Source organism: Erythrolamprus reginae, chromosome 6 (genome assembly GCF_031021105.1).
Source record: "Erythrolamprus reginae isolate rEryReg1 chromosome 6, rEryReg1.hap1, whole genome shotgun sequence".
Lineage (NCBI taxonomy): Eukaryota > Metazoa > Chordata > Lepidosauria > Squamata > Dipsadidae > Erythrolamprus > Erythrolamprus reginae.
The window spans coordinates 29166356-29179053 of record NC_091955.1 but is presented as its reverse complement, the minus strand read 5'-3'; the positions used below and the strand labels follow the sequence as shown (position 1 = coordinate 29179053).

General features: G+C 38.8%; 1 protein-coding gene across 2 annotated transcripts in view; it reads left to right on the top strand.

Moving 5' to 3' along the window:
• The window catches only part of KCND2 (potassium voltage-gated channel subfamily D member 2), a 361625-nt gene that overhangs the window by 325058 nt on the left and 23869 nt on the right, over positions 1-12698 (top strand). For both annotated transcript variants that reach the window (XM_070755450.1, XM_070755448.1), the window contains exon 2: positions 10709-10871. In XM_070755450.1, the coding sequence (XP_070611551.1) occupies positions 10709-10871 (163 nt within the window). The remainder of the gene's footprint in view (positions 1-10708; positions 10872-12698) is intronic.

The window sequence follows — 12698 nt, the reverse complement described above, 5'->3', positions numbered from 1 at the left end:
ATGAATTAGCATTTTCTTTCCACATTTAGTCACCAAGCAGTTTGGGAATTATTGAGAACTGCTCCCAAACAGGAGCAATTCTCAATAATTTGCTTCACTCTTCTTAGATAAGCTAGCAGCCTATTTTGCAGTTGTCAAATCTAATTTGACAGCTCTGTAATATTATTTCATGTTTAGGATTGCTTGTTCCATTGTGTCAACCATTCCCATCCTTCACTAATGTATTTTTAAGCCACTCAGCAAGGGGAAGCATTCAGTCAGTTGTTTGCTATGGCTTTTCATTTTTGTTCTTAATATGCAGTGAAGTTTGCTCAATTTTATGGATTAATTGTTTGACTAGCAGTGAATAAAGTGGTGGGATGTTTTATTTGTTTTTGAAAAAGGGATTTTTATATTAAAACATTTCTGTATTAAATTGAAATAGCGTATACTGGTTCTTAATAATAAGAACAAAAAAAAAAACCCACCAAGAAAATTCAAAGGTTAAATTGTCTTAAAATACACAACTCTCAAAATTTCTCACTCTTTTGGCTATTATGGGGTTTTTTTCAATCTAACATATAACCAAACAATATTATTATCCAACTTTAGCAATACAACAAAAACAAGTATAGATATTATGAATTTGTTCTTTTCTCCAACAATATGTCAATTTGGGTTGAGTTTTATGGTTCAGTTGTTGAGATTCCTTTTTACATCCACAGAACAGTGAGTTAAATCTATTATGTCAAATGAATATCCTGATCTTCAATTGTGACATTAATTTAGTCATGCCTCTTGGTATTGTTTATTCCTAAAACAAATTTAAATTATTTTTTTCAGAATCCTGATTTTTGGAGTTACAAAATTCAGCAATTTTTATAACCTGCTGATTAATTTAAAACCTTCTGTGGTATTTATTATTTGTTTATTTATTTATTTATTAGATTTGTATGCCGTCCCTCTCCATAGACTCAGGACGGCTAACAACAATAGTAAAACAACACATAACAAATCTAATATTTAAAATAATGTAAAAGACCCTAATTTAAAAACCAAACATACACACAAACATACCATGCATAAATTATATAGGCCTAGGGGGAAGGGAATATCTCAGTTCCCCCATGCCTGACGACAGAGGTGGGTTTTAAGGAGCTTACAAATGGCGAGGAACGTGGGGGTAATTCTGATCTCTGGGTGGAGCTGGTTCCAGAGGTTCAGTGCCGCCACAGAGAAGGCTCTTCCCCTGGGTCCTACCAAATGACATTGTTTAGTCGACGGGACCCGGAGAATGCCAACTCAGTTATTTATGTATATGCTTTACAAATTTTATATTTTAAAAAATGAAGGATAACAATTCTAAGATCAGACTTATTTATTATAGTAGAACTCTCTTGACTGATGCTATAACATAAAAGACTGGTGAATTCAAACCTCCTCTAGGATTTTTAGATCCTCTTTGGATGCAATAACTTAATAGTTTCTGCTGCCTGCCCGTCTATTTATATGCTGCTTTATTATTTTTATAAATAACTCAAAACAATGAACATATCCAAAATGCCTTCCTACTACTACTTTTCCTACAGCAACAACCATGTGAACTGAGTTGGGCTAAAGTTGAGAGTGACTGACTCAAGGCAACCCAGTTGGCTTGATGCAGGATTTGAGCACACAGTCTTTTGCTTTCTAGCTCAGTGTCTTATACACTAAACTTAAGCTTTGTCCCATGTGACAGTGATGGCAAACCTTTTTTTGCACGCCCATAATACAATGCCCTCCTCACAGCACATGCATGCACATCTCCCACTTCCTCCAAACTTCTGTTAGGTCCTTTGAGTCTGTTTTTTTACTATCCATGTGCTCTGGAAGCTTTCCTGAATCCTGGGAAGGTGAAAATGACCTCCCCCCACCCTCCGGAATGCCAAAAATCAGCTGGTCAGTGTGCACATGCACACATAGGGCAACACCTCATGTACGCTCAGATATGGCTCCAGGTGCCACTTGTGGCACATGTGTCATAGGTTCACCACCATCACCCTATGAGCACCCATTTGGTGTCCCCTTAATCCTGAGGGCTGAGAGAAGTGGGACCTTTACAATCAGTGTTGCCTTATGTGTCATTAAAAAGCATTTTTTAAAAATTCTGTAGCCTGCATTTTGTTAAACAGCATCTGTTCTGCCGGAGTGTCTCAAGTGCCCGTAATTACAGGGTAATTAGTCCAGAAAGACACACACCACACGATAGAAGGAAAACCCAAAAGTCTTTATCAACAGAAAAACAGAAACAGCTCCCTTTTTAAATGTCAAAGGGATTTTCTGGTACACATAAGGAACAGATTAAATGCAATCCAAATGCTCACCCAATAATTGAGTCCAATTCTAAAGTCCAGAAAGTCCACACACAATCTTGAACAGCAAAAGCCATGATCTTGACGAAACTATGAATCAGATAAACTGCCATGAAGCTAAAACAGCAGGCTGCTCTTTTATCTGTAGCACTAATTACAGCAGCCCCACCCAACCACAGGTGGCCTCATTTATCTCTTGTAATAATCCTTCAGTTGTTGTCTCCTATGCATCACTCTACGCATGCCTGGATGTGTCATACATTCTTGTTCAGAATCCAGGGATGATAAGGATGATTGATCTCCTCCTGGGCTGTCTGCCAAGTCCCCTCTTCCAAGTCACCCCCACCTTCTTCTTCTGAGGAAACTTCACTCCCTGACTCTGTCGGCAATAAAACAGGCCTATGACATGTTGATGTTTCCCCTGCATCCACCTCCACATTCCTTGGGGCAGGAGCTGGGCCAGAGCCAACCACAACAAGCATCAGAACATCTGATAAAGATGTCAATCCTTCTTTTAAAAAAAATCAATCTTTTTTTCTAACAGAGGGAAGCTTACCAAAGAGAAATCCAACTGAGAATTAAGGAGAAATGTTCTCTCAGTAAGAACAATTATTCATTGAAATAATTTGCTTCCAGAAGTTGTGGGGTGCACTGCTCCATCTCTTATCTATTCAAAAAGAGATTGGACAGCTATTTGACTAAAATGGTATAAGGTCTTCAGCTCAAGCAGCAGGTTTGATTACATTAGACTCAAAAATTATTCCCAACTCTGTTAATCTGTATGATCTAATCATACAATAGATAAAGAATAGCAAATATTTATATATTCCAGTTATTGAAGAGGATATTACATGGAAGGGGGACAGAAAAATAACTATCAAAAATCTAACTCAAATTCCTCCCTTAACTTGTTACGTATTCTTTCTAAATTAATATCAGATAGATCGGCTTCATTTTTTCTGGAGTTTCTTTTTTCTAGAAAAGCTAAGCATTAATCTGATACTCTGAAATATGGTGTTAGCTTTCTTTTTTCTCAGACACAGGTTGGCAAATTTTTCCTTAATTTATCAGGTCAAATCTCCTCAAATAGAAGGAGATGTTGAATATATTTCAGCATACATGACACAGAATCATCTCTTGTGTAATATGTACAGGGACTGTATCAAGCTTGCAGGCTTGTATTCACATCTGTTTCTGTCTCTTGAGAAGCTTACCCTATTATATCTGCAAAACACTGCAGGATAGGGTTTTAAAATGAATTTATTTTCAACACCAATGCAGGTTTGGGGGGGGGTGTTGTATGTGAATAGTTGACCACCAAAGCTTCTTTTATCAACATGTTTTTGGTTCCACCTACCTTTGTTATATAGTTTTACTATTGTAATATAATTTTAGTTCTATGGAAATGAACTATTATGTGCAAAGTGCCAATAGCTGTCCACAAAAATTATCCATGGTACATTCATAAGCATAGTATCTGCATATCTACTTAGTCAAATATATTCTCCATCATGCTTTCTGGAAAAATAGTTCTTTGGATGAAGTTGAGGCAAAACAGTACACAAAAGCTGTCATATCTAGGGGAAGTTGAGTACAAGCCACACATATATATATTTAATTTATTCATTTAGTACATAGGAAGAAAATAGACATGTGATAATATAAAAAGGGTGAAAGTGGGCTTAGAGGAGAGGATATATGACAGGAAGAGAATATATAAGATAGGTGAAAGAAAGGAAAGACAATTGGGCAGGGGACGAAAGGCACACCAGTGCACTTATGTACGCCCCTTACTGGCCTCTTAGGAATCTGGAGAGGTCAATCGTGGAGAGTCTGAGGGAGAAGTGTTGGGGGTTAGGGGTTGACACAATTGAGTCCGGCAATGAGTTCCACGCTTCGATAACTCGATTGTTGAAATCATATTTTTTACAGTCAAGTTTGGCACGGTTCGTATTGAGTTTGAATTTGCTGCGTGCTCTTGTGTTGTTGCGGTTGAAGCTGAAGTAGTCATTGACTGGTAGGACATTGCAGCATATGATCTTGTAGGCAATACTCAGATCATGTTTTAGACGCCGTAGTTCTAGGCTTTCTAGGCCTAGGATTGTAAGTCTATTTTCGTAGGATATTCTGTTTCGAGTGGAGGAGTGAAGGGCTCGTCTGGTGAAATATCTTTGGACATTTTCAAGGGTGTTGATGTCTGAGATGTGGTATGGGTTCCAGACAGATGAGCAGTAGTCTAAGATGGGTCTGGCAAAAGTTTTGTAGGCTCTTGTGAGTAGAGTGAGATTGCCTGAGCAGAAGCTGAGTATTAAGGGAAGCTTACATAAATGAAGTGTGAAAGAAGAAGATACTAGAGCATTTGCACATAAATGGGATGAAAGACATCAGGAAATAGCCATAATGTCATCAAAATTGCAGTTGCAAATGTATGATCAAAGTCTCACCAATTTTTTTACACATATAAAAAGGGACATGACTTCAGTCACATGTTGTGACAAACGTTTTACTTTTCTACCCCTCTCTTACCAACAGCACAAGTCCAGTTCATTTTGCTGTTTAAATTACCACAAGACACATCAGAATTGGCTATAGTTCCCAATCCCCAAGATATCTTTATGAATTCTCCAAACAGCAAGTGCTTTATTTTCAAGAGAAGTAATTCAAATCAGTTACTTGTTCTGCTACCTTTTCATTTTCTTCCACTCTGATTTCCCCCCTTTTCATTTATTTATTGGGGATTTGATTATAACTACCTACAGTTTTTCATTATTTTTATGCATTAATAAGAAATGACCTTGTTTTTCAAAAGAAATGCTGTCAAGTTAAATGGCCACCTATTTATTTTATTTTTCCAATTTCCATAATCCCTTTTTGATATGTGATAAAAAAAGAAAAATTATTGAATCATCCTTTTTTTTTCTTTGACATGCCTGTATCTTTTGTGGAGAAAATGTAATTGAATTAGAATAGAAGATATTTTTAAATATGACTATATTTGTATCATGTGGTATGAAATATGAAATATTGATTTCCCTATTGGAAATATTGATTTCCAGTTGTCTTCTAATGGTGCTTTATGTCCTGTGCTGGAATTCTGCAATATATTAGTTCTCCTCTTTAGCTTTATGACTTCAAATTCATTTTTAACTTTTATTCAGCAAAAATTTAAATTGTGGCATTCATGACAGACATATTTAACTTTCAAAATAAAGAAAAATGTTATTTTTTTACATGTGACTAGTGTGTGACACACATATAAAAAAGGATGGGTTTCATTCAGGCAGCTAAAGCTCGCACTTTGACCTTTAGAATCCTCTAAGAATATTCCTTTTTGTGTTCAATGAAAATGAAATTTAACGTCTATGAAAAGAGATGTACTTGAGTATAAACAAAAAAAATTGTATATACACTTTCAGTATTCTGAAAGCATGTAGTGACTTGTGAGGAGGTGGATCCCCAGAGGTTGCCTTCCGGAGTACTTAAGAGGCAACGCCACTCAGTTATCACCTGTAAGAGAAAGAAGGTGAAGACGGCTCCACCTTGGTAATTCAGAGTAATTGTAGATGGAGGTAGTAGATCAGTCTGGATAGATTTTGTCCATTAATGTAGAACAATAAAGAACTCGGGGTTGAAATAATTTTCATGTGTCTGTCTTTGTTTGAGGCCTGACACTTGTACTCCCAATGTATTTGTTATTCTTCGAACTGAACAAAAAAAACAAAAATGTTGTTAGCTTAGAAGCAAGGCATATGTTTTATTCTTCAGTTATGACATATCTATTCACATCAAAAGGCACTTTTCCTCAATAGCCATTGTACCAGCAGTGGAACATGTCTCTTTCCTCCTATACTAATGGAGGGTTTCCATATGGGTTTTTCCCTTATTAGACTGGAATAACTGCCTTTAATTATGAACTGCATAGACATTTTTCTTAATTAGAGTATAGAACTGACATGTCGTATTATCCTGAATTGTTTTTGCAATGACACAAATTATTATTGTCATGAAATAAATTTTAATCAATTAGGCAACGTGCTGCTACACTTCAAGGGCATCAATAGATTTCTGGAAAGAACGCTAGCACTGTAAAATAATTCAGAGTATGTCTGGAGCAGTAATGAAGGGTGGAAGAAGAATTCATCTGATGACTCTTCACATGACGTTTTATTTTTCACATGCAGTACTTTGAAGGGTCCCAAATTTAATTAAGGTGGCCTGGAAATTCAATCAAACTGTAATGTTCATGGGATAACCTTGAACATCTACTGCCTCTATTAAGCCCATCTGCTTGTCTGAGTTCTGTTTTTATTTTATACACGTGATACGTAACAGTAATAAATGGAATTAAATGAAGATATTTTATACTGATGTTTTATACTGAGTCGGTTGGTTTAGCTGCAGTTTATATTAACTAAACTTTTCTCCAGGTTTTGAAATGAAGGTCTTTTTCAGCTTTCCTAGGTATATTAGGAATAATTGAGGGGAATCTCCTATTTATAAAAAGCTATTACTGATATAAGCAAGTTGATGATGATGACGACGACATGATATATAATTTAAAAAGCCAGACAAAAAATTTTCAAACTAGAAAAGTTACAGAACTGATTGGTGGCATTATACCGTGTGCAGCATTCCTATCACTTCCCTACTTTTTATAAGGAAAAGGAAATTTGGTTGTTTTCCTTGACTTTCATTTCAGTTAATACAACTATAAGATCCATTTTTTGAGATAATGAATGAAAGAAACCACATTTCCCTTATCAATTTAACCGTGTCAGCCTTCTTTTATTTATAGGAAGCCCTTATTTATTTTCAGAGTTGCATTCAAAGGTCACTTTTTGTAGGGATAAAATATTTCTGCTTCTACAGGGCAGAAGAACAATTTTTTTTAACAAGGCTCTCCAATTTATAGAGGAACAGTGGTTGTCAACCTTTTTTTCACCGTGGACCCCCCACTCCCCCACCCCCATGCCCCACACAAATACTTTTGTGTCCACAAACCATGGTTGAGGATCCCCAAGACTTAACTCTTTAAAAAAAAATTTTTTATTGATTTTATAGAATATAAACACACACACAACATACAAGTGCTCTGTGATTGGTGCCCACCACCAGACAAACATTCACACCCTACCACCAAATTGGAGGTGTTTCTTATATATACCATTTTAACTGAAGAGCAACATATCTATTTACATATTATAAAGTATTTATTCCTTGTAGCTTGGTCTCGGATTCTACTAACCATATATCGTCTTAGCTTGTCCCATCATCCCATCAGTTGTCGCAAATCAGTTTCATTAACCGAATTCATCCTTTTGTCCATAATCTCAAATTGAATATGATCCACCATGTACTGGTACCAATTTTCCATTGTCCATTTTGTCGCATCTTTCCAACCCAAGATGATTACCGCCTGAGCGCTTTCTATCGCTGCTTGTTTTATTTCTCTAAATTCTCCCATCGCATTGCTTTTAACTAATACAGTGATCCCTCGATTATCGCGAGGGTTCCGTTCCAAGACCCCTCGCGATAATCGATTTTTCGCGATGTAGGGTTGCGGAAGTAAAAACACCATCTGCGCATGTGTGCCCTTTTTCCATGGCCGCGCATGCGCAGATGGTGGAGTTTGCGTGGGCGGCGGGGAAACCCGGATCTTCGTCTGCTCGCTGCTGCTGCGGCCGCCCAGCAGCTGATCTGCTCGGCAGCAGCAGCGAGGAGCCGAATCGGGCTTTCCCCTTTGCGTGGGCGGCGGGGAAACCCCGATTCGGCTCCTCACTGCTGCCGCCGAGCAGATCAGCTGCTGGGCGGCAGCAGCAAGGAGCCGAATCGGGCTTTCCCCTTTGCATGGGCGGCGGGGAAACCCCGATTCGGCTCCTCGCTGCTGCCGCCGAGCAGATCAGCTGCTGGGCGGCCGCGGCAGCAGTGAGGAGCCGAATCGGGCTTTCCCCTTTGCGTGGGCAGCGGGGAAAGCCCGATTCGGCTCCTCGCTGCTGCCGCCGAGCAGATCAGATGCTGGGCGGCCGCGGCAGCAGCGAGGAGCCGAATTGGGGTTTCCCCTTTGCGTGGGCGGTGGGGAAACCCCGATTCGGCTCCTTGCTGCTGCCGCCGAGCAGATCAGCTGCTGGGCGGCCGCGGCAGCAGCGAGGTGCCGAATCGGGGTTTCCCCTTTGCGTGGGCAGCGGGGAAACCCCGATTCGGCTCCTCGCTGCTGCCGCTGAGCAGATCAGATGCTGGGCGGCCGCGGCAGAAGCGAGGAGCCAAATCGGGCTTTCCCCTTTGCGTGGGCGGCGGGGAAACCCCGATCTTCGTCTGCTCGCTGCTGCTGCAGCAGCAGCGAGCAGATGAAGATCGGGGTTTCCCCGCCGCCCACGCAAAGGGGAAACCCCGGCTCCTCGCTGATGCCCCCGCTCGCCCGCCCGCCCGCCCACCAGCAAGAGGGGGAGAGATAGAGAAAGAGAGAGAAGGAAAGAAAGAGATGAGAGAGGGAGGAAGAGAGTGTGAGAGAGGAAGAAGCAAGATAGAGAAAGAGAGAGAGAAAGGAAGATGAGAAAGGAAGGAAGAGAGTGACGTCATCGGGTCGGAAAAATCGCGATATAGCGTTTCGCGAAGATCGAGATCGCGAAAATCGAGGGATCACTGTACTGCCATTTCCTTGGTAATTATCCATTGCATATTTAACATCCTATTAATATCCTCTTGCACTTTTCCCCAAAAGTTCTGCACTACCGAGCATTCCCAAAGCATGTGCATAAATACTCCTTTATCTTGACACCCCTGCCAACCAGTATTTTTAACATTCTGCTGGAAATATGCAAGTTGAACGGGTGTGTAATACCACTTATGTAATATTTTCCTTCTCATTTCCCTAACCCTTGTATTCTTAATTTTCCTTATATTCTCCACTGTATTGTTCATCTCCTGCACATCATTTCACTCTGCCACCATTTAGTCAATCCTTGGGTCACATACCCATCTGACTGCACTAACATCTTATATATATATTACTTGCTTGTGCCTTGGTACCCTCACTTTTTTCTCTTATTATTTTCTCTAACTCTATCTCCTCCCTAAATAGTGCTTCTTTATTCTCCCTTTCATTCAGATATATGCATATTGCATTTATTTGTAGCCATCTTCCCTTACCCAATCACCATTCTATACGATTTCTACTTGGCCTCCCATCCGTCTCATATAACTGTTCTATCTTAGTAATCCCTCTTCCCTTCAACTCTCCTATAACCCTTCTGCCGCATGAATCCGCAACTGGTTAGGTCCCACAAAGTGGGCCTTTTCTGGGTCCCATCGACGAAACAATGTCGTCTGGCAGGACTCAGGGGAAGAGCCTTCTCTGTAGTGGCCCCAACCCTCTGGAATCAACTCCCCCTGGAGATTAGGACCACCCCCACCCTCCTCGCCTTTCGCAAACTCCTTAAAATCCACCTCTGCCACCAGGCATGGGGAAATTGATACCCCTGGGCCGTTTCATGTATGGTTTTTGTCTGGGATGTATGATTGTTTTTATATTAAGGGTTATATTAAGGGTTTTAAATTGCTTTTTTAACTATTGGATTTGTACTGTGTTTTTTGTTGTGAGCTGCTCTGAGTCTCCGGAGAGGGGTGGCATACAAATATAATAATAATAATAATAATAATAATAATAATAATAATAATAATAATAATAATAATATTTATTTCATTATCTCTATTTATTGCATATAATGATGACAGTTTTGATTTATATAATCCTATTTTTCCCTGCCATTTTTTCCAGATTTCTATAGTCCCTTTCAGGGACTATGAAAAAGAGGGTGGATGGGGAATTCCCTGTTTGGAGTTGTATAGAGAAGCATTTCAAATTGAAGGATTAATGGAGTTGCAATTATTTGAAAATAAATGGGTGAAATTGGAAAAGATGAATGGGATGAAGAATAGAGAATTAATTTTTATAAGGTGGAATAAGAGTGATGTAGATAAATTAATAGGTCAAGAGTTGGTGGACCCCCTGTGACAATCTCGCAGCCCCCCCGAATCCACAGACCACAGGTTGAGAACCATTGTTCTAGAAGATTTTAAAGAAAAAGGACTGACCCATCATGTGCACAGCTCCAAGGATTGAATACAACTCAATTACACAGCTCCAAGGATTGAATACAACTCAATTAGATTTCAATAACTGAAATGTCATCACCATATTTTTTCAATAACTTCCCCTTCCTCATACCGGATGCATATAAATTGATGTGTGAACTAGCAATACTAGGGTCTCTCTCAAAAACAAGACAAAGAGTTATTCACATAGTGGAATGATACTTTTAAGTCTTTAAAGGGCAAATTATAGCTTATGTGCTTAAGCAGACTTTTGTTTTTTACCCCAGGTATGGTGACATGGTGCCGAAGACAATAGCTGGGAAGATATTTGGTTCCATTTGTTCTCTCAGCGGGGTCTTGGTCATTGCTCTTCCAGTTCCAGTCATTGTCTCCAACTTCAGTCGCATCTATCATCAGAACCAACGAGCCGATAAACGCAAGGCACAAAAGGTGCGTTCTTTCTGTCCATTGTATATATGGAATGTATGTTGTCGCTATGCAAACTGTGTATCTGAACCAATTTTTAAGATTCTCTTACTGGCTGTGTTGGTTGGCTGGTTAGTTGATTCAACAATTAATTTAAAACACATATCCTAAATTTGAGGGCGAAAACATTCCTGATATCAGCATGTGTTGTGATTCAGAATGTCTGAGTGAAATTTCACAGAAGGTAAAAAGAAATTGGTTTTGATGAATATTCTAGAAATCTGTTCTAGCAAGTTGCTGAATATCTTAATCTGTGTGAGAGATTGTACAGATGGCATTATGAATTTGGGGCTTGATTATCCATTTTGTCTTAAGTAAGAAAATAAGAAGGTTTACTTGCTATGAACTGTATACTAGTAGATGGGCAATTTAGAATCTGACTCATAATGATTAAATTTATGTTTTATATTAAATTGAATGAGGGATTCGGTGAAACCACAGAATAAAACAGCAGTTCTCAGACTTTCAGCTTTAGTACAATAGAGAAGTCTGGTAGGGATATTTTTAATAGAAAATAAGAAACTAGAAACATGGGGGAAAGATGAATCAATACTATTATTAAAGCAGACTTTTATATAAATGTGATTTTTTAAAATAATGTATTACTTCTATAAGATATTGCACCTCCCTTTTTATTTTTATTTTATTTTTATTTTAGAGGCAGGAAGATTTCATTGTTCATTTATTAATTCATTAAATTTAGATTTCACGTTTGTGATACTGGGCAGCTCATATAGTTAAAAACAACTAAATAACACAACAAATAAACAAAATACGGGAAAATAGCAAAAAATAACTCTTAAAACAAAATGGAAAACCTAATTGAAACCACAATTAAAACAATTTATAAAAAGCAGGCAAAGGCAAGTTGTAGATTAGTGAATCCAAGAGGCTCCAAAGGGGCGTATATAAGTGCACCAGAGTGCCTACCGTCCCCTGTCCTATTGTCTCTCCTATATCTCCTATATCTTCTCTTCTATACCTATGTCTTTTCCTGCTATTCTCTCATAGTTATATTTTACTCCTTTATTTTCTCCTCTATTCCCCCTTTAATACATTCTATTTGATTATATCCTCTATAACCCTCATTGTGTATTATTGTGTATTGGACAAAACAAACAAATAAATAAATAAATAAACCGTAATCTGGATCTCCAGTCCCATTAACAAAATTATGTCTTTAGACCCTTTCATATTTGGGAGACTAGGAAGAGGCATCCTTCCAAATAATGCAGTCCTAAGACATGTAAGGCATGTAGATGATTACCAGCACCTTGTGTTTAACTCACAATTGGTGCTCTTCACAGACAAGAGTTATAATGCTTGCTGTGCAAGGAGTATACATAACTTCCTTCACCATTACATTTTGCACAATATGAAACTTCTGGATGCTCTTCAAAGGCAACTCCATTTTAGAGTGCGTTGCAGTGTCCATTTGGCGGGTGACCGGAACATGCATAACTGAGAGTAGAGCCACCCAGTCCAGGAAGGTGCCCATCTGGCACATAGCACAAAATTATGCAAAAGCTGTCTGGCTACAACTTTAGCTTTTTTCCAAGCAGGAATCATGGGTCCCCAGATTATGCAAAGGGAGTGTCTGGCATAGCAGCACTCATCAAGCTCCAAACAAGGTAAATTCTCAGAACCCCAAAGCCCAAACCATTGAATTTTGCTATAGAAACATAGAAGTCTGACGGCAGAAAAAGACCTCATGGTCCATCTAGTCTGCCCTTATACTATTTTTTTGTATTTTATCTTAGGATGGATCTATGTTTATCCCAGGCATGTTTA